This window comes from Phacochoerus africanus, chromosome 14, assembly GCF_016906955.1.
Source record: "Phacochoerus africanus isolate WHEZ1 chromosome 14, ROS_Pafr_v1, whole genome shotgun sequence".
Taxonomy (NCBI): domain Eukaryota; kingdom Metazoa; phylum Chordata; class Mammalia; order Artiodactyla; family Suidae; genus Phacochoerus; species Phacochoerus africanus.
Window position 1 is genome coordinate 37866392 of NC_062557.1, and position 20837 is coordinate 37887228.

Below are 20837 nucleotides of genomic sequence, written 5' to 3' on the forward strand. Positions count from 1 at the left end.
CACATGGAGATGTATTTGCTCCACTGGGAGTGGGAGGGCTTAGGGAAGTTGGAGACTGGGCTCTTAGGGATACAGTTCCCTCAGTACATGTGTACTTGGGGGTGTTTGCTTTTTTTTTTTTTTCATTTTATTATTTTTTAGTTATCTCCCCAATATAATTTTTTTTTCTACTGTACAGCATGGTGACCCAGTTACACATACATGTATACATTCTATTTTCGCACATTATCATACTCCCTCATAAGTGACTAGACATAGTTCCCAGTGCTACACAGCAGGATCTCATTGCTAATCCATTGTGTTTGCATTTTTAAGCAAGTTTTCCTTGTTTAGTAAGGGCCGAGGGATCAGATAGGGTTGGAAGTCTCTCCCAAGGTCACTCAGCATTGATAGGTGAGATACAGCCTTTTCTGGGCTAAATCCTTCCCATTAGACACCGGCTGGTTTAGGTGGGTGTTGGAGTCACTTTATTTGCCCTTAATTTCTCTTCTTGGTTTTAGAGGTCAGGAACTGGGAAAACAGAGCAGGAAGCGAGAGTACGTGCGTTCTAGGGTCTGGTGCCAATCCTCGGTAAACCTCATCACCCTCCCGCAAAGGATGAGAGAGGTCACCAGACTAGCCGGACTGCAAATTTCCACGCCCCACAGGCCAGGCCCCGCCCCGCCTGCGGGAAGCGGTTTCCTGGAAGGGGCGGGGCAGGAAGAGGCGGGGCTGCGCCCGCGCGGCTGGTTCAGGGGTGGGGCGGCCAGGCGGCGGTCGTTCTACGGGCGGGATGTGGCCGATTGCCGAGGGTCGGAGGGTGGAGCCGGGAGCGGAGGCCAATGGGAGTGACAGCAGCTCCCGGCGGAGCTACGACGGGACCAGGTTGGCGGCGGGTTCCGCGTTGGTGACCAGAGAGCGGCCGGGCCCCAGCGACGTGGGGCGGAGCTCCGCGATCCAAGTGCCCAGCTCCCCGAGCGAGGTGGGAGGGCGGCTCGGGACCCTGACTTGGGCTGGCATGGAGCGGTGGCGTGGCCGACTGGCACTGGTGACAGGAGCCTCGGGGGGCATCGGCGCGGCCGTGGCCCGGGCCCTGGTCCAGCACGGACTGAAGGTGGTGGGTTGTGCCCGCACCGTGGGCAACATCGAGGTAAGCCCCAGATGGGGATCGAGTCGCCCTCTGGGCCCAGCGTCTTTTCTGCTGGGCCAGGGTCCAGGTCGGGGGTGGGGAGTGGCCGGAGCTAGGCTGTCATGCTGCCTTCACTTGCCGGCCACCTCAGGGCCACTTGCAGCGGGCTCAGAAGCTGGCGAAATGGATGATGCCTAATAGGAGAGGCCTTTTGGATCTCTCGCGGCAGGACTCCATCTTCGCTTTTTAAAGTCCCCTCTTTTAAGGAACCTTTTCTCCTGACAGCCTCTACTCGGTATATCAAATCTCTGACTCCCTGCCGTCTTTTTCCTTCTCTTCTACCTGCCTGCGGAGGTTGGCTGAAGAAAGAAGCCAGAGGTCAGAGGCTAGCTAGGCAGCCAGGGAGAAGCAAAGAAAGCTTTTTGGCCTTAGTGGCTAAGTTGGCTCCTGGATTGCTTCCTCTGCGCTTCAGATCTAGTCCACAAAGCCAAGCCAGGTGGCTAGCCAGCCAGATGAGCAGAAGTTAGAGGTTTTTTTGATCTTATTCATTTTTCACCTAGGACTGAGGAAGGAGTGGAGCTTTTCTGAAGAGGCTCAGCTCCCTGCCCCTTCCCCCCACTCCCCCAAATGTGAAGTTAACCCCTACCCAATGCACATCAGGAATGAATGGGATATCCTTACGTAGACTCTTCTTCAATTTCACTGTCCTAGATAGGACTGAATAGGTGAAATAGGGCACTGAACATGTGAGTTCGGAGGGGACAAAGCAATGTGGAACTGAAACTTGTGGTTTTCCTCTTAACACGGGTTGGGAGCCCCAAGAGTTGTGAGCAATAAGAGTTCAGATCAAAATGAAGCAAAGCAGAGAAGAAGACGAGAAATCTCCATCGGAGGATCACTTTGGATTTGCCCTTGGCAAGACCTCCTCTCAGGGTGTGGGCTGGGGCTTAGCTTCATCGACACCTTTGCTCAAAGTCCCTGGGCAGGGAGAGGACTGGGTGGGGGGAGAGTGGGAAGGTGTACAGGAAGAACTGTCCCCTCCCCTGCTGCTGACCAAAGGTACACTTTATAGCCTCCTAGATAGTCCCAAGGTCACCTGGCTGTGCCCCACTCTGCCTCTCCCTTTCTCCTATTCTGAGGTGCTCAGGGCCCAGATCCCCCTTTAGAGGATAAGGCCAGGGATTAGACCCCTGGCTTCCCTAATGCTTAAGCCACTCTTGCCTTCTCTTCCTGCTCCCCCATCCCACACTAGCCGGGAAAGGGGTCCCTGAGCCCAGGATGATCCCCAGGCCGATCACTCAGCCCCAGGATGACTCCTTTAATGAGGGGAGAAAGCCTCTGCTGTGAGGGGACTGACTTGATTTCAGGTCATTTTTGAGGCGAGAGGGTGGACAGGTGGGGACACTGCCATGAGAAGGCAGTGACAGGGAGAAATGTACTCTCAGTCCCTCCATTCTGGCTCTCCTGCAGGGCTTTGAGTCTGGAGGAGGAAGGGAGACATTGCATGCCAGGGGAGGGGAGAATTCCAGGCTTCCTCGCCCACAGCCTGCTTTTTTCTTGATGGGTTGAATCATTCATTGATTTCCTGAGATGGTCATGAGTCGGTGAAATCCAGTGAAGGGGGCCTTCTGAGTCCCAGAGGACCCCCTCTTAAACTCTTGGAAAATTAAAGCAGAGAATTTCCTGGGTCACCTAATCCAGCTTGGTTTGGGGGGAAGGAAGGAGTTCCAGGGCAGCTGGCCAGGCTGGCCTTCCCCTAGGGCACCCTGCACCCGCTAGCCCCCTCCCTCGCACACATGTACAAAGGGACCTTCTCGAGGCTCAGGTGCCCAGTCACTGGCCTCCACTATCACATAGTTTGTTCCTGCTTCTAAATAGTAGCCTCCCTCAATCCCTCTCCCAGGAGCCCTGTTTTCTCAGATCTCTCTCTGGGATCCTCAGTGTCTTGAGGGCCCTGGTAATGCACATGGGCTGCCCAGTGTCTCCTGCCACCTTGGCTCATGGTCTCCAGAGAGACTTTGGGCCGGAAAATGGTGCATCATGGGTCAGAGAGAAAGACTCTGTCCCGACTTCCTGACCCTTTCTATGGTGGGGCAACGGGAGATTGGCAGGTGTGCTCCACTGAAAAGCAGGTATGAGGCCCTTGAGCCAACTGGTGGCAATTTGTGAAGGGAGTGCGATAGTCTAGGTCAAAACCCTTCTGGGAGAGATAGGATGGGGTGATGGGAGAGAAGAGGATTGAGGCCATGATGTAACCAGCTCAGTGACTCAGCACTGGTGGAAGAAGCTTGGGGTGGGGTGAGGCTTGCGTCTCACCTAAGCTCAGAGGTGGGGTTCTTGTTGGGAGAGAGTCAGAGAAGAGAGATCACTCCATTCCCGGGACCCCTGGGCCCCTTCCCTGACCCACGCGGAGCCCCAGCCCTTCTTCCTTCTTAGAACTGAAGACTTTGACCAAAGAGGACAAGCTTTGGGGATGGGCAGTCCCCACATCTTGGTAGCCACAAGGTGGCCGCCAAAGCCAGGAGTTCTATGAGCGGTGACCTTGGAGGGAGGTTTCTCTGGGTGGGGAGGTGCGGAAGGAGCGGTTCACCCCAGTTAGACCCCTGTTGGGTTCCATAGGAGCTGGCCGCCGAGTGTAAGAGTGCAGGCTACCCCGGGACTTTGATCCCCTACAAATGTGACCTGTCCAATGAGGAGGACATCCTCTCCATGTTCTCGGCCATCCGCTCTCAACACAGCGGTGTAGACATCTGCATCAACAACGCGGGCTTGGCCCGGCCCGACAGCCTGCTCTCAGGCAGCACCAGCGGTTGGAAGGACATGTTCAATGTAAGGGCGGCAGGCCTGGGGCAGGGGGTGGGAAGAGAGTGGGGAGCCCGAGGATTGTGAACCCGGGGTGGGGTGGGGTGGGGTGGGGTCGGGGGTGGCGGCTGGGGACAGACATCTTGGGAGAGGGGCCTTCGGGTTCCTACCAGAGGACGCGTAGCTATGCCATTCTTCTTTCCTTTGAGCCCTTGGGGGCTGTTCTTAAAGTCTAGGCTGCTTTCCTTCTCTTGGAGGAGAAGTGGGCTGGGGAGAGAACTGTTGTCTGTTGAGGGTCCCCAAGTGGCAGCACTGTCCTGAGTGTTTGGGAACATGGTCTTATGGGAAGAAAAGGGAGCGAGAGATGGGACAGGATGATCTTGCTCAGCCGCTGCCAGTAACTGAGTGGCTTCAGGCGGGGAGTTAACTCTCTCTGAGCTTCTGTCTCGTCATGTTTAATTGGGATGAGCACACCTAGTCCATCAGTACCTGGGGTCACAAACTCCAGCGTCCCCTGGGGCCAGGTCAGTACATAAATGAGTGAGGTGGTTCACGTGCGGAAGTTCATGGCCATGCACAGGGTCAGAGGGGTGGGGGGGTGGCCACCACTGCAGCGTAGGCCCAGTGTGGCCAGATCTTAAGTCTTCTCTGAGAGCAGCGGGGAGGCTAGATTTTCATGTGAGGGCCCTACCCCTCCTGTTCTCCAGAGCTTCAGCTCCAAGAGGGCAAGGTTTTTTGTCAGTTTTATTCTCTGTTAGAGCCTCAGTCTGCTATCAATAGGTATTTGATAATGTCCATACTTATTTTTTGAATGAATGAAACCTTTCAATACATGTTGGAAAGGGATTTGAAAATGTTTTTGAAACCACATAGGGCCCACACAGCCTTCAGGACGTGGGTTTTCAACTTCTGGACTGTATCACGGAGCAGTATGAGGGTATGAAAATGTTCTGGGAGTTCCATTTGTGGCGCCGTGGAAATAAATCCAACTGGGAACCGTGAAGTTGCGGGTTCGAACCCTGGTCTCACTCAGTGGGTTAAGGATCCAGTGTTGCCTTGAGCTGTGGTGTAAGTCGCAGCCGCGGCTTGGATCTGGCGTTGCTGTGGTGTAGACCAGCAGCTGTAGCTCTGATTCAACCCCTAGCCTGGGAACCTCCGTATGCCACAGGTGAGGCCCTAGGGAAAAAAAAAAAGAAAGAAAGAAAAGAAAATATTCTGAGAAGTCGAATGTGTGTAATCGGGATGCTTCTTTCCCTGCAATCCTTTTCACATCTGCTCACAAGAGATTTAGCACCGACAGGTGCTTGCCCCGGAAGTGAACAGTGAACATAGAAACAATGAACGGGGGAATGAAGCACTGCCCTTTGCCCTCGGAGACACTTCCGGGAGATCAGAGTGGTGGTCCTCAGCTGCAGTCAGCGGGTCTCAACCTGGAGACCTCAGCTTGCCCATCTGTAAAGTGAGGCACGTGTAAGAAACCCTTAAGCCCCTTTTTCAGCTTGAACATTAGGTAATTCTGATAGGATCAGCTTCTGAGGCATCTTCTCCACTCCCGCCCCTGATCCCCAGACCTAGGGGGATCTTTTCTTTTTATGGCCACACCTGCAGCATATGGAGGTTCCCAGGCTAGGGGTTGAATTGGAGCTGCAGCTGCCAGCCTACGCCACAGCTGCAGCAACATGGGATCTGAGCCACGGCTGCGACCTACACCACAGCTCACGGCAACACCGGATCCCCGATCCACTGAACGAGGCCAGGGATCGAACCCTCATCCTCCTGGACACTGTGTCAGGTTCTTAACCCCATGAGCCACAATGGGAACTCCTATTTCTCCTAGTTGATCCATCTGTCCCCAGGGGCTGAGTTCTCTGCCCCACAAACCCAACATTGTTAAGAGGAGCAGCAGCAGGACAGGAAACCTCCTGTGTCCTTCTGCCGTGAACACTGCAGTGGGCAGGTTCACACCGAGGGTGTTCTGTCCCGATGCCTGGCAGTGACACCGATAAAGAGAAACATCTAATCTCCTGGCTGGTCTCCTCTCTTCCCCGGAGGAGAGACATGCAGACCTGCTGAAAGCTTTATCTCAGCTGCTCCCTAAGGGGTGGGGCTGGGCTGGAGCTTTAGAGCAGAGACACTTCTTCAGGCCGGGGCTCTGGGGTCACCTCTGCCAGAGCAAGCAGGAGTGGGCGGGGCCAAGGGAGGCAGGAAGCCCCCCTGCCTTTGGGAGGTCCCTTGCCATCCTTCAGACACCCTGTAAAGAGTTGCTGTGCCTTATCTTTAGAGCTGGAGCAGAGGTCAAAGGAAGACGTGGAAGGGCAGAGGTCAGGCCTTCTCTCCACTGCAGGGGAGGAGACAGAAATCGCAGAGAGTAGCTGGGTAAGGTGAGGGGAGGCTAGGGTCTGTGCTTGAAGGAAGGGATTTTTTTTTTTTTTAAAGGCATTTTAGGCTGTTTAGGAGAGAGTAGGGCCTAGTGACTCTGTCCCAGAGAAAAGTAGGGCATTTGGGGAAGAAAAGAAGACGGTTCCTTAAGGCAGAGCTTCTACTGTTTGCAGAGGAGATCCAGGAAGGGCTCTCGGGTCCTGGGTGGGTTTGTGGGGTTCCTGTTCCTACTTGCAGGAACTTGGGGGCGTCACCCAGGGAGTGGAGCTGTCTCTGCCGTCACCTGGGCCTGGTCGCTTTACGGGAGGGGCACCTATGGCCAGGTACCCTGGGCCCATCTTTGGTCTCTGGTAGGACCTGGACCCTGTTGGGGATGCCCCCCCACCCCCACCCCTGGGTGCTCTGTGGCTCCATCGCCTGCTCAGATGGGCCCAAGCTGCAGACACCCCATTGCTCCCCCCGCCCACAGGTGAACGTGCTGGCCCTCAGCATCTGCACCCGGGAAGCCTACCAGTCCATGAGGGAGCGCAAGGTGGATGATGGGCACATCATAAACATCAACAGGTGAGGCAGGTGCTCGAGGGCCGGAGCTCCGCTCGGATCCCCACGCACCCTCCCCACTGGGGGATCTGCTGCGGTTCATTTGCCTCTTTGGTTTGGTTTGGTTTGATTTTCTGCTTTTTAGTGCCGCGCCCAGTGGCATATGGAAGGTCCCAGGCTAGGGGTCTGATGGGAGCTGCAGCTGCCAGCCTACACCACAGCCACAGCAACACAGGGTCCGAGCCTCGTCTGCGACCTACACCACAGCTCATGGCAACTGGGGATCCTTAACCCACTGAGCAGGGCCCTCATGGATACTAGTTGGGTTTGTTTCCACTGAGCCCCAGTGGGAACCCCCCATTTGCCCTCTCTGGAGCTCAGCTTCCTTGGTGGTAAAATGGGGATTTAACACCCAGTTAATACCCACATGGCTCCATCAGGGTGAGGGGAAGAGGAGTATGTGTAAAATGCCACCCCTCACTGTGGAAGGACTAGCTCAGCCCCTTCTCTCTCTCTTTTTTTTTTCTTTTTTTTGTCTTTTTGCCATTTCTCGGCCGCTCCCGGGGCATATGGAGGTTCCCAGGCTAGGGGTCCAATCGGAGCTGTAGCCACTGGCCTAAGCCAGAGCCACAGCAACGCAGGATCCAAGCCATGTCTGCGACCCACACCACAGCTCACGGCAACGCCGGGTCCTTAACCCACTGAGCAAGGCCAGGGATCGAACCCACAACCTCATGGTTCCTAGTCGGATTCATTAACCACTGCGCCACAACGGGAACTCCTCAGCCCCTTCTCTTTGAAGCCTGGGGGCTCTCCTGGGACTGAGGTTCTCCATCCCTCAGGCCGTGGCATGAACCTCACCTCCTGGCACAAAGACCACACAGTCTCTGTCCTGGAGGAGCCCCCAGAGATGTGACCTCTGCTCCCACAGATCTCCCAGTAGACCATCAGTGAACACAGATGAAATCGAGAGAACTACCAGCCCGCAGGAACTGAAGAGTGAATTCTGTGGTCGGTGATGGGAGGACTTCTAGGAAGAGTAGGGCTCACAGGAGCTGCTTGAATTACAGAAGCTAGATTAGTTGCTGTGACGATGGCCGCTGGAGGCCCCCTTTAGAAGGCATCTGGGGGAGTTCCCATTGTGGATTTGCAGGTTAGGAACCCGACTAGGAACCATGAGGTTGTGGGTTCAGTCCCTGGCCTTGCTCAGTGGGTTGAGGATCCAGCATTGCTGTGAGCTGTGGTGTAGGTCAAAGACGCTACTCGGATCCTGTGATGCTGTGGCTCTGGCGTAACTAGCAGCTGTAGCTCTGATTAGACCCCTAGCCTGGGGACCTCCATATGTCATGGGTGCGGCCCTAAAAAGCAAAAAAAAAAAAAAAGAAAAAGAAAGAGAAGCCATCTGGGGGTGGGGTTGACTAGTACAGCAGGAGACACCACTTCACTCTCGTCTCTCCCCTTCCTTCCCTCTCCCCAGCATGTCTGGCCACCGAGTGGTACCCCAGTCCGTGGCCCATTTCTATAGTGCTACCAAGTATGCCGTCACTGCGCTGACAGAGGGCCTGAGGCAGGAGCTTCGGGAGGCCCAGACCCACATCCGAGCCACGGTGAGGCTCGGCCTGGGCCCGGTGGGAACAAGGAGGCTCAGGCCCTCCTCACTGCCCGGGGAGCCCGTGGCCCTGGTGTGCTGCCTAGAGCTGGGGGTGCACTGGGCACTGATCTCCTGGGCTCTGCTGCTGCTTCGTGGCCCTGCTCAGTACCTGAGTTCCTGCATTTCTCTGACCCTCACGTGCGTGGGAGGGGGCCAACCTGAAGGGAACAGGGCAGGGTGAGATGGAGCGTGGGAAAAAGCAGGGGATGGTGGGAAACCGAGGCTGGAAAGCGGGACCCTGGGCTCCTCCCTTGAAGGCTGCATGACCTTGGGTGACTTGCTCAGCCTTCCCAAGCCTCAGTCTCCTCATCTGTAAAATGGGGATGTTAACGCCTATGAGGTCATGAGGTTTTAAGAGACACCACTTTGTAGAACAGTTACCTGGCTCATGGCGTTGGCTCCGTAGATGGTAGGAATCCTTCTGATCATCCCCAGGGGCAGCCTTGGAGGGAGGAGGTGGCTGCTGGACATCAGGCAGCCATCACTGTGATGCTGGGACCCTGTGGCCTCCACCCCTTTCCTGCAACCTCCTGCAAGGCCCGGCCTCTGTCGGAGGTTCCGGTCCTGAGCAGGCTCTCTCTGTTGGCCCAGTGCATCTCTCCAGGAGTCGTGGAGACACAGTTCGCCTTCAAACTCCATGACAAGAACCCTGAGAAGGCAGCTGCTGCCTATGAACAAATGAAGGTGGGGCCCAGTGAAGCCACTCGTTCCCTAAGCGAAGGCAGGGGGAGGCGTGGCCTTTAGCCAGTCCAGCGCCCCTCCTGGAAGGTGGGGATGGGAGTGGGGATGCTGGAGCGGAGCTCAGCGGCGGGAGGGAACCTGGATCCATCTGTCCGCCTCTCACCCCTTTCCCCTGGCACTCCCAGTGTCTCAAAGCTGAGGATGTGGCCGAGGCTGTCATCTATGTCCTCAGCACCCCGCCACACGTCCAGGTGAGTCTGGCCTTGGCTGTCCACCAGCCCGGAGGAGCCCAGCCATCCCCAGACGAGGAGAGCAGGGAGGCCTTCGGGGGGGTGGGGGTGGGGGGAGCACCCTGGCTTCCTCAAGCCTCGTGCCTTCCGCAGATTGGGGACATCCAGATGAGGCCCACGGAGCAGGTGACCTAGTCTCCCGAGAGGAGCTCTTCCTACCCTCACCGCCCCTCACGGCTCGGCACTCGCCTCTGGGTTTTAGGTGTTGATTTCGGGACTTTTGGATTCTATGTCCTTTCCCCACCCCCACCAGGGGCTAGAAAACTTGCTTGAGGTTTTTATATAATCTTGTCAAATGGGCTGGGGAAGGGAGGTGGTGTCCTTGATTGCTTGACCTGCTGACTTATTCTTGGTCCCCTTCTTGGGCTCCTTGGTCTTTGCTGTCTCTGGTTTCTCCCCTTGGATTGAAGCAAGGGATGGATGCCCAAGTGGGGCTTTCCTCTGTCACCTTGACCCCACCCCCTGGCCCTCGGGGATGAGCTGGCAGAGGGAAGCCCTCGCCTTCCATCCGAATGGTAATCGGGGCTCCCGGGTTCCTCCTCTCCCTGTCCCACTGCCCCCACCACTGCTTCTCTCCCCACCCCACCCCCAGTTCTCCAGCCCAATTTTGGCTTCTCAGTCCCTGGTGGGGTCCTCTCTCCACTCGGACTTTGGCAGCGGAATACTAGGGCCTGCCTCCTGAGTGGGTTTCACTGTGATCATTAAAAAAGAAAAATCGCAACAAGCTACCTTGGCTTCAGAAGTATCTCTCAGTTCTTCCCCCTTCCTGTGATCAGGAATGGTTGTGTCTGAGTTTCTTCTAGGACAGTGGGAAGGTGGGTGGGTTGGGGGCATCACCCCTGGAGTGTGGGTTACCTTTGGACTGAGTGTTGAAAATGGGTAGGAGTGCCTTCCTCAGTGGGTTAAGGATCTGGTGTTTGCCGTGAGCTGCGGTGCAGGCCACAGACGCAAATCGGATCTGGCATGGCTGTGGCCTGGGCCGGCAGCTACAGCTCTGATTCAGCCTCTAGCCTGGGAACTTTCATATGCCCTGGGTGCAGCCCTAAAAAAAAAAAAGAAAGCAAGAAAGAAAATAGGTAGGAGTTCGCTAGCCAGAAAAGAAAACAACAGAGTATGCTAGGCTGGAGGGCCAGGAAAAGCATGCAGTGTGGTGGGAACAGCAAAGAACATAGTGCAGGAGTCAGGTGGGGCTGAAAGGTAGCTCCTGCCTGGATTCCTGGAGGTCTGAGTGCCGAGCCAGAAGTGGGCCAAGGGCATCCCTTGGCTTATCAGCAGGTGTGGGACAGGCCCAGAGCTGTCACTTAGAGAATCAGCACCATGGGACAGGAAGTTATTGGTGAGGGTCCTGCTGACTAGTGCTGAGGGTTTGATAGGCAGTGGAGGATTAGAGGAGGGGCTGGATGCAGGAGAAGCTTCTAAGGAAAATCACCAGGACCCAGTGGTGGACAGGGTGTGGGGAGGGAGTCACCACTACTAACGAGGTTGAACAGGAAAGCCAACACCTGCCCTTAAAGTGCCTTTGGTGCTCTCGGGGTGACTAGGCCCTCCAGCCTCTTGGGATCTTGCAGAACGTGGTCCCAAGTCGGGTCCGGTCGGGTCAGCTCAGCTGCAAGCCCCTGTCCGGGCCACCGATGGGGCCGCGGAGGTCGTTGCTCAGCCGGCCCGGCAGGGGGCGCTATGGGGACGACGTGGATGATGGGCATGCGCAGTGCAGCTCCGGAAGGGGGTGGGACCGCCCGAACGCGGAAGCGGAGCAGCTCACAAGGGGACTGGGAGGGGAAGGTTGGTGGCCAGGTTTTCCGCAGTGTAGGGGCTGGGAGTGCGAGCTGTTCCTGTGTCTGAGGGGGTTTGCCGGGGTAAGCTTTCCGGTCCCCTTTACTCATTAGGGGCCTGGGAGCGGGCCCCGGCGGAGGTGACCTCTCCCGAGGACTCACTCGCGGAGTCGACCATGGAACTGCTCTCGGCCGCCAGGGGCGTGACCTGGCGTTGCTGCGGTCGTCTCCTCACGCGTCCTTTATCCCAAGCGGCGCGGCGTGGGGACAGGCCCGGCGGGGAGGAGCTAAGCCGCCTGCTCCTGGACGACCTGGCGCTCCCCCCGCGGTCGGCCGGGGGACTGGAGCTTTTGTTTGGCTTGTCCCCATGTCTCCTGGCTCTGCGAGCCGCCCGCCGCCGCGTGGCCCGGCTCCTGCTCCAGGCCGGCAGGTCCGGGCTGCAAGGGGAGCGGGCCGAGCTGCTGCGTGTGGCGGAGGCGCGGGACATCCCGGTTCTGCGGCCCAGGCGGCGGAAGCTGGACGTCCTGTGCCGCTACCAGGTCCACCAGGGCGTCTGCATGGAAGTGAGCCCCCTGCGGCCCCAGCCTTGGGCTGAGGCCGGGGAGTCTCGGCCGGGAGACGACCCCCAGCAGCTGTGGCTGGTCCTTGAGGGGCTACAGGATCCCCGGAATCTTGGGGCCGTGCTGCGCTCCGCTCATTTCCTCGGAGTGGAGAAAGTCATCACCAGCCGGAAAAACAGGCATGGACAACCCTTCTTCCCTGCGTGCCCCAATTTGGAGGCTCAGCTGAGTTCCTAAGCACCTTGACCCTTTGGGTGGTCCTCCAGGCAGGCCTCCCCATCGCCAAAATTCTCACTCCTAACTCTTGGGGTCTGGGGGAGGGCACGGCGCTGGGTTTGAGATTACTCAGCCTCATAGGGGACTTGGGGAACCCTTGCAGCTGCCCGCTCACTCCAGTAGTCAGCAAGGCCAGCGCGGGAGCTATGGAGGTGATGGACGTGTTCTCGACTGATGACCTGGCCGGTTTTTTACAGGTAACGACGGGGGAAAGCGGGGTGTCAGTAAAGGAGAACAAATGAGCCAAGCTCATCCTCTCCAAGGGCCCCCAGCCAGCAACTGATGGAGGAAGGGAACGGGACGTTTTGGTACACACGCTTCCTCCATCCTTTTAAACCCCTTTGGGAAGCGACGGATCCAGAGTATTTTAAACCACACATGGAGCAGAATCTGATGTTAGGGACTTTGACTGCACACCTTTCCGAAATAAATGTCTTCGCTCCTCCAGCGAGTTTACTCAGTGCCTTACTGCCTGGGAAGTAGGTCTTCAGTAAATGCTCAGCTGTGAGGAGTTGGTGGCTCTTGGTTCCTCTAGTAGAGGCTCAGCTTGAAAAGCTCGTTGGTGCGTTTTCCGTTGTCCCTCCTGCAAAGAAGCAAAGCAAACCCCCCAAAGCACCTCCACCACTAACAGAAAACCCACTTTGATATATAGAAGGGAAAAGTAAGTAAAACCCCTTTCTTGGTTCATCCGCATTTCTCTTTAGCTGTGCATTCCTTTATGGACACAAGGGGGCAGTATTGCCTTGTATTTGGCAGCATCCCTGAACCTCCCGCAGGACTCCAAGTCTTAGTCTTTGGATCTCTATTCTGTGTATGTTCAATTTCTTGTTGGTCGCATCCAGTACGATGGCTTTAAATGCCTCCTAAATGTATGTCCTCCAAGATCTTGCTCCTGAGCCGTAGATTCACATATCTAGTGACCTATTCAACAGCTGGGTTTTTTTGTTTTGTTTTGTTTTGTTTTGTTTTGCTGTTTAATGGGCATTTCAAACGAGATTTCCAAATGTCATTCCATTTCCTTGTGTTGACTTACCCAGCTCAGTTGATGGCCAGTCCATCCCTTCAGTTTTTTAGGCCAAAACCTTGGCATCCTTTTTTTTTTTTTTTTTGGTCTTTTTTAGGGCTGCACCCGTGGCATATGGAGGTTCCCAGGCTAGGGGGGGAATCGATGCTACGTCTGTGACCAACACCACAGCTCACAGCAACGCCGGATCCTTAACCCACTGAGCGAGGCCAGGGATCGAACCTGCGTCCTTATGGATGCTAGTTGGGTTCGATAACCACCAAGCCATGACGGGAACTCCTTGGCATCCTTCTTGATTCTTCCTGCTGTCACACCCCATGTTCCATCTGCCAGCAAATCTTTTCCTTTTTACCTTGATGTTATTTCTTTTTTTTAAATTATTTTACTTTATTTTATTTATTTATTTATTTTTGTCTTTTTGCCATTTCTTGGGCCACTCCCACGCCATATGGAGGTTCCCAGGCTAAGGGTCGAATTGGAGCTGTAGCCACCGGCCTATGCCAGAGCCACAGCAACGCAGGATCCGAGCCACGTCTGCAACCTACACCACAGCTCATGGCAACGCCGGATCCTTAACCCACTGAGCAAGGGCAGGGATTGAACCCACAACCTCATGGTTCCTAGTCAGAGTCGTTAACTGCTGTGCCATGACGGGAACTCCGATATTATTTCTTTTCTGCCTTCTGACCATTTCTCAGCATCTCCGCTGTTACCACTCTGGTCCAAGCCACCACCCTCCCCTGCCTGGATCACTGCAGAAACCTAACCGGTCTGCTTGCTTCTGCTAATGGCTCTCAACATAGGCAGAGTGATTCTGTTGAGTTGTCAGTCTGACCATGTTACTTTTCTGCTCAAAACCATTCAAAGCCTTTGCATCTCTTGGAGTCAAAGGCAAAGGTCTTCCAGTGGCCTTTGAGGTCCTTCCTCATGTGGCCCTTCATTTCCTCTCCTGTCTCAGTGGCTCCCTTTCCACTGGCCACCTTGCTGTTCTGCTGTTCCTCACGCGTGCCAGGGAAGCACCTGCCCCTTGGCCTTTGCAATAACTGATCTCTGCCTAGAATATCCCTCCCCCAGATTCTTGTGTAGTGCCCCTCATCTCCTGCGGGTCTACACTCAAGTGTCACTTCAGCGAGACCTTCCCTGGCCACCCTTACACAAGGCTGGGATTCGGGCCTTTGTGTGTGTGTGTGTGTCTTTTTAGGGCTACACACCCACGGCATGAGGCTAGGGGTCAAATCATAGCTGCAGCTGCCGGCCTACACCACATCCATAGCAAAGCCAGATCCCAACCACATCTGTGACCTATGCTGCAGCTCACAGCAGCTCTGGATCCTTAACCCACTGAGCGAGGCCAGGGATCGAACCTGCATCCTCGTGCATACTAGTCAGGTTCTTAACCTGCTGAGCCGCAACTGGAATTCCAGGCCTGTTTTGCTCATCGCCTTCTCCCCAGCACCTGGGACACAGCCTGCCCACTCCAGGTGCTTCCTAACTATTGACTGAATCCAGTGGCTCAGGGAGGGAATGAATGTACGGGCGAGGCTGGGCTTATCCTTGCCAGGCTCTGCCGAAGGCTTGGTGAGTGGTGAGCTAGAATATGATTTCTTCTTTCCCCTTTCAGGCCAAAGCCCGGCAGGGCTGGCTCGTGGCTGGCACGGTGGGATGCCCCGGGCCTGAGATTTCCCCATCCTCCGAGGTGCCCATCACTAGCTGCTTGGACTTCCTCTGGGACCAGCCCACTCTCCTAGTGTTGGGTAGGTAGAGGTCCCCACCTTTCGTGCCGGGACGTGCACCTGCGTGTCTTGCTGGGCCTCCCTAACCTTCTGTCCCCCTTCTCTGCAGGGAATGAGGGCTCTGGTCTGTCCCGGGAGGTGCAGGCCTCCTGCCAGCTTCTCCTTACCATCCTGCCCGGCCGGCAGCTGCCTCCTGGACTCGAGTCCTTAAATGTTTCTGTGGCCGCAGGTGAGTCTCCATTCCCCTTGCTTCTCTTTTTTTTTCCTTTTTTTTCCTTTTTTTTTTTTTTTTTGGTCTTTTTGCCTTTTCCAAGGGCTGCTCCCACAGCATATGGAGGTTCCCAGGCTAGGGGTCCAAGCGGAGCTGCATCTGCCAGCCTACATCACATCCACAGCAACACGGGATCCAAAGCCACGTCTGCGACCCACACCACAGCTCATGGCAACGCTGGATCCCCAACCCACTGAGCAGGGCCAGGGATCGAACCCACAACCCCATGGTTCTCAGTCGGATTTGTTAACCACTGAGCCACGACGGAAACTCCCCCTTGCTTCTCTTTCTGATTGCACACAGACAGCTGGATAGCTGCTTCATCCTAAACGTATTTCTCAGGGTTTTGTTTTGTTTTGTTCTGTTTTTGCTTTTTTAGGGCTGCACCCAAGGCATATAGAGGTTCTCAGGCTAGGGATTGAATCAGAGCTGTAGCTGCCAGCCTACACCACAGCCACAGCAACAGGGGATCCGAGCCATATCTGCAACCTACACTACAGCTCTTGGCAACGCCAGATCCTTTACCCACTGAGCAAGGCCAGGGATCCAACCCCCATCCTCATGTATACTAGTCAGGTTCATTTCCACTGCACCACAGCGGGAACTCTTGTTTCTCAGTCCTTGTCTTAGTTGCTTTCTGTGCCAAATGAGAGCAGTACCTACATCCTGCTCAGGATGAAAGGAGGGAGTGCCTGGAACCTAGTCCTTCCTCTTCTCCATCTTTGTCCTTCTGTCTGTCCGTGCAGGAATCCTCCTTCACTCCATTTGCAGCCAGAGGAAGGGTTTCCCTGTGGAGCAGAAGAGAGAGCAGCACCTTCTCCAAGACCCCCAAGAACCCTGGCCCTTGTCTGAAGGGCCCAGCATGACTCAGCACCCAGGACTGTGCTCGGGATCCGCAAAGCAGAGGCAGGACGGGGACTGACCTGGATGTCCCAGGTGTGTGCGTGCTGGGGCGGGCGCACACATCCGCACGCTCCGATGTGCCAGCGTCTCTTGCCTTCTTGCTCGAGTGTGCATCCAGGCCTCTGTTTATAAACGGCTGTCTTGGGGCAGGGCCAGGAGCTTTGCGGTAGAGACCAGAGGAAGTTCCGTTTTCCCGGTTTGGCTTTGGACGTGCAGTTGGAGACGGCGGTTGGTTAACTTCTAGCCTGTGCTGGGACAGAGGGTCTCTTTCTTCCCAGGCCCTGCCCAGGGGAGTGTAGACATCAGAAGGAAATCGAGGTGTTCCCATCGTGGCTCAGCAGTAACAAACCCGACTGGTATCCATGAGGACGCCGGTTCAATCCCTGACCTTGCTCAGAGGGTTAAGGATCTGGCGTTGCCATGAACTGTGATGTAGCTTCCAGGCGTGGCTTGGATTCTGTGTTGCTGTGGCTGTGGTGTAGGCCGGCAGCTGTAGCTCCGATTCAACCCCTAGCCTGGGAACCTCCATGTGCTGCAAGTGCAGCTCTAAAAAGCAAAAAACAACAACCAAAAAACGGGATCAGGCAGCCGTCCAGAGCCTTCTTCCTCCTGAACCAGTGGGAGAATATAGAGGGAGGCCCTCCCGTGGCCAAGCAGGGGTAAACCCAGGCTCCGACCCTGCCCCCCTCAGGCCTTGAGCACGTGGCTTCATCTTTATGTGTCGCAGGGCCCTGGTCTGCACTTCCCTTCCAGGGCTCTTAGGAGGACCAAATAAAACATCACTCAGTCGGTCCGTTCTGTCTGATTCTTCCATTAGGTGGCAGCCTTGCTCTTTGGTCCACAGTCTTCTTCCAGAAGCTTTGGCAGCCACCTGGAGATGCCTGGCTGTGGCCTTCCCCCCCCCCCCCCCCCCCCCCCCCCCCCCCGCCACCGCTGGAGAGTCAGGGAAAGAGTAGCAAACTCCCCCCCCACCCCCCGGCCTTACTGGCCCTCCAGTACCCCCTCTGGGTGAGTCATCAGTCAGTCCACCTCTATGAAAGGAACTGCTGAAGCAGAGCCTTGACCCTTGGTTCTGGGAGGTGGTGTGGACCTCACAGGGTTGCTGTTTATTGCACAACCTAGACAGCTGTGGCTCTCCTCTCCCAGGCTCCTACAGATGGACCTGAGATCACAAGGATAAGTAGCTTAGACTGGTCTTGGCTGTGCATTGGAACCACCTGGCAGGCTTTAAAAAAGTACCTGACACTAGGGAGCCCCTTCCCACCCGAGCCCAAGGTCATTGGTCAGTGTGCAACCTCGGCATCTGAACTGCTAAAGCTTCCTCCCACCAAGGGGTTTCGTGTGCAGCCCAGGCTGGGAACTACTGCGTTTCTCAGCCTCAGCACGACTGACATTCTGGTAACTTCTGTGAGGGCCTGTCCTGTGCCTTGTGGGACGTTTAACAGCATCCCTGGCCTCTCCCCACAAGATACCGGTGGTGCCCTCGTCCCCCGAGTTGTGACAACCAAACGTGTCTCCAGACACTGCCACATGTCCTCTGGGACAGAAACGCTTCTGGTTGAGAAGCACTGCTCTGGGGTGGGGATCTGAAGGACGCAGCCTCCTGTGCAAATCCCCATGCTGTGTGACCTTAGCCAGTTCCTTGCCCACCCTCAGCCTTGGTCAAAGGGGAAAAAGCCAGCCTTCCTGGGTGCCCAGGAGGATACAGAGGGCAGAGGGGACTCCACATCTGACACACTGTCAGTGCTCGGTGCATTGTACTGCCTTTTTCTTTGTGGAGTGGTTTCATCTTGGCATTCTTATGGTAATGCCAGTTTAGAAAGACATTTGGATTTGCTTAAAAAGGCCCAAGATGGCTTTAAAGTCACAGTTTTCCTCGAGACAGAGAAAGAAACCCCTTCATAAATTCCATGGATCTCCCTTCGCAAGGGTCCTCCTTGACCTCTCTGTCTGCACTGCCACACGAGCTTTGACCTCTGCTGGCATCTGTCTGTCTTGGGAGTGCTCCTCGACCTTCTGCATCCCAGCTGAACTCTTGACCAAGAGCCTGGTGTGGCTTTCAGCTGTGGCTGCACCTTAGTGTCATGGGGTCGGGGTGGGGGTTGCTTTAATAGTCCAGGTGCCCAGAGGCACCAGGCTGATTGGATCAGCATCTCTGAAGAAGCAGCCAGGCACCAGCATTTTTTTAGAACTCCCCAGGGTGGGGGGCCTTATCCAATCAGTTGAAGATGCCAGTAGAACAAGAAGGCTGACCCTTCCCCAAGCTGATACCTGTGTGCAGCCGGTTGGAGAGTCACTGGCTGTCAGCCCTCCTGCTCATGTCCAAAGAACATTCATACCCATGTTTTTGAGCTCATGCCTGAAAGTTTGGGTCAAGGAACCTGTCATCTGTCCCCGAGATTCTTCAGCAGATGCTGGATCTGGCCCTGGCTCCATGGCTTCTTACCTGGCTGGTGCCTGAGTCTCCTCATCTGTAAAGTGAGGATAGTGCCATCAGTACCCACTCCAGCCCCCGCCCCCCCACCACAGAAAAGTTGTCGAAAATAAAATGAGGAAGTAGCAGTAAAAAATTGTTCTAGGGAGTTCCCGTCGTGGCGCAGTGGTTAACGAATCCGACTAGGAACCATGAGGTTGCAGGTTCGATCCCTGGCCTTGCTCAGTGGGTTAACGATCCCGTGTTGCCATGAGCTGTGGTGTAGGTTGCAGACGCGGCTCGGATCCAGCTCTGGATGCTGTGGCTCTGGCGTAGGCCAGTGGCTACAGCTCCGATTCGACCCCTAGCCTGGGAACCTCCATATGCCGCGGGAGCGGCCCAAGAAATGGCAAAAAGACAAAAAAAAAATTGTTCTATAAACTACAGAACTGTGTACCCCGGGGCTGGCACATGATCATACAGTCCTGGACGTTGGGGTTCAGTTTGCATGTCAACCTGACTGGGCCATGGAGTGCCCAGCTCTTTGATCAGACATTACCCTGTGTGGTTCTGGGAGGGTGTTTTGAAATAAGATTCGCTAGCATTTAAATCGATAGGTTGAATAAAGCAGAGTGTCCTCCCCAGGGTGGTGGGCCTTATCCAATCAGTTGAAGACCTGAATAGAACAAAAGGCTGACCCTTTCCCAAGTAGAGAGAATTCCTCGTGCCTTTTGGAACTGAAACTAGTTCAAGATCCTGGGTCTCAAGCCTGCTGGCCTTCTGACAGGGAGGGACTGTGTCGTCAGCTCCCCTAGGTTTCCAGCCCCACCCTGCAGAACCTGGGGCTTGTCAGCCTCTATAATCACGTGAGCCAATTCCTTATGATAAGTGTGTGTGTGTGTATAGTATGTGTATCGTGTGTATATATTATGTGTATATATAGTCTGCGTATATGTGTATACATATGTATGTGTATATAGTGTGTATGTGTACATTGTATATAGTGTGTGTGTATACATAGTATGTGTGTATATATAGTGTGTATATGTGTATGTATTTATGTGTGTGTACACATTGTGTGTATATGTATGCATATAGTGTATGGGGGTGTGTGTGTGTGTGTCTATGTCTATGTACTGTTGGCTCTGTTTTTCTGGAGAACCCAGACGAGAGACCGTGATGAAAACAATCCGAGGTGTCCTGTGCTCCCTCCCAGGCTGGGAGGGTACAGAATCAAGCTCTTCTCCAGGACTTAACCCAGCCTGGAACCTAGAAGTTCGAGTCCCCCCTGCCCACAGACTCCTCCGTGGTTTCTGGAACCCTATTGAACTGCCTTGGGCCTGCTATTCATCAGCTTTCTGGGTCCCAGTAGTCTGGGCCACCTTGAGAGCCACTCCCCTGGGCAAACAGCCATGCGCAGGCAGCTCCACCCTGCTTCACCCCGTGGGCAGCAAGCTGGCTGTCCTCTGGGAAGACAGGTTTGTTGGAACCAAAAGGAATTGTGGCCATAATTACCTGCCATGTACTTGCAGGTGTGTGGCTGTGTCATGCGACGCAGGCACCACCCCCAAGGTGAAGAAGATGTACCTGAGGCCCTAAGGCCAGGGATGAGGGCCGATTATCCTTGGAAGTGGCCTCCAAGGGTGCTGGGCACACAGAGGCTGCTCGGCTTTGCGAGTGTGGTTAAACACCCAGGAGCTGGGGTCACGTGGCCGTGGGTATGAAGGACGGCAGGGTGAGGGTGCAGTGGTGGTTGCGTGACCTTGGCTGTTAAGCAGTTTGCTTCGAGTTCCGAATCTGACACTTGCTACCGGTGTAAGTGTGGGCATGTCGCTTCACTTTTCCAGGCCTTGGTTTTCCTCATCTGTAAATGGGGGCAGCAGGAGTGTCCGCTTTGGAGGATCGTGGTGTGGATCAACTGAAGTCGTGCCCGTAAAGCCCTCAGCCCAGTGCCCTCAGACCTTGAGGTGTTCTCACAGCGCCTGGGGGCCGACCTAGAGGTCAGGGCATTGGGCTCTGCCCTCCTCCCAACCTGGCCTCAATTTCCCCATAGGCTCCAGGGCCCATTTCAGTCGTGGTTTACTCCCGAGAGCAGAGGGAGTTGGGGTAGGATGGGGGATGAAATAACATGTGCAGGATCCTCCTTTGTCGGGGTCGCCTAGCCAGGAGGGGAAGGGTCTCAGAAAGTTGATGTTCCCAGCCACAGCTCACTTGTGGCCATCACCCCTGCCCCTCCAGGGCTAGCATCTCTTTTGGGGAGGGGGGCAGGAGGCTAAATTGCCAGCTCCCTCCCCCAGGCTGGGGTCCTAAACCAGACCCTCCTCCTGGCTCCTGCAGGGCCAGGCGCCAGGGAGTCCCACAGTTTGTAAATGTAATCAACCTTGAGGTCCCCCCGGCTTCTGCAGGTGCAATTAGCAGGCCCATCTGCTAATCC

At 55.4% G+C, this 20837-nt stretch overlaps 2 protein-coding genes across 3 annotated transcripts; both read left to right on the forward strand.

Annotated features, from left to right (window-relative positions):
- Positions 1-724: 724 nt before the first annotated feature.
- DHRS11 (dehydrogenase/reductase 11) lies at positions 725-10179 on the forward strand. Of its 2 annotated transcripts, none has more exons than XM_047757369.1 (7): positions 725-1129; positions 3728-3937; positions 6759-6853; positions 8307-8436; positions 9072-9164; positions 9347-9412; positions 9528-10179. In XM_047757369.1, the coding sequence occupies exons 1-7, from the start codon at positions 773-775 to the stop codon at positions 9561-9563; spliced, it is 987 nt and encodes a 328-aa protein (XP_047613325.1). In that variant the 5' UTR covers positions 725-772; the 3' UTR covers positions 9564-10179. The 2 variants fall into 2 exon arrangements, with proteins under 2 accessions (XP_047613325.1, XP_047613324.1); XM_047757368.1 differs by having other exon boundaries at positions 728-1129; positions 9545-10179.
- A 306-nt stretch (positions 10180-10485) lies between these two features.
- MRM1 (mitochondrial rRNA methyltransferase 1) lies at positions 10486-16783 on the forward strand. The gene is made up of 5 exons (XM_047757367.1): positions 10486-11962; positions 12163-12256; positions 14705-14837; positions 14926-15045; positions 15834-16783. The coding sequence occupies exons 1-5, from the start codon at positions 11400-11402 to the stop codon at positions 16007-16009; spliced, it is 1086 nt and encodes a 361-aa protein (XP_047613323.1). The 5' UTR covers positions 10486-11399; the 3' UTR covers positions 16010-16783.
- The last annotated feature ends 4054 nt before the right edge of the window (positions 16784-20837 follow it).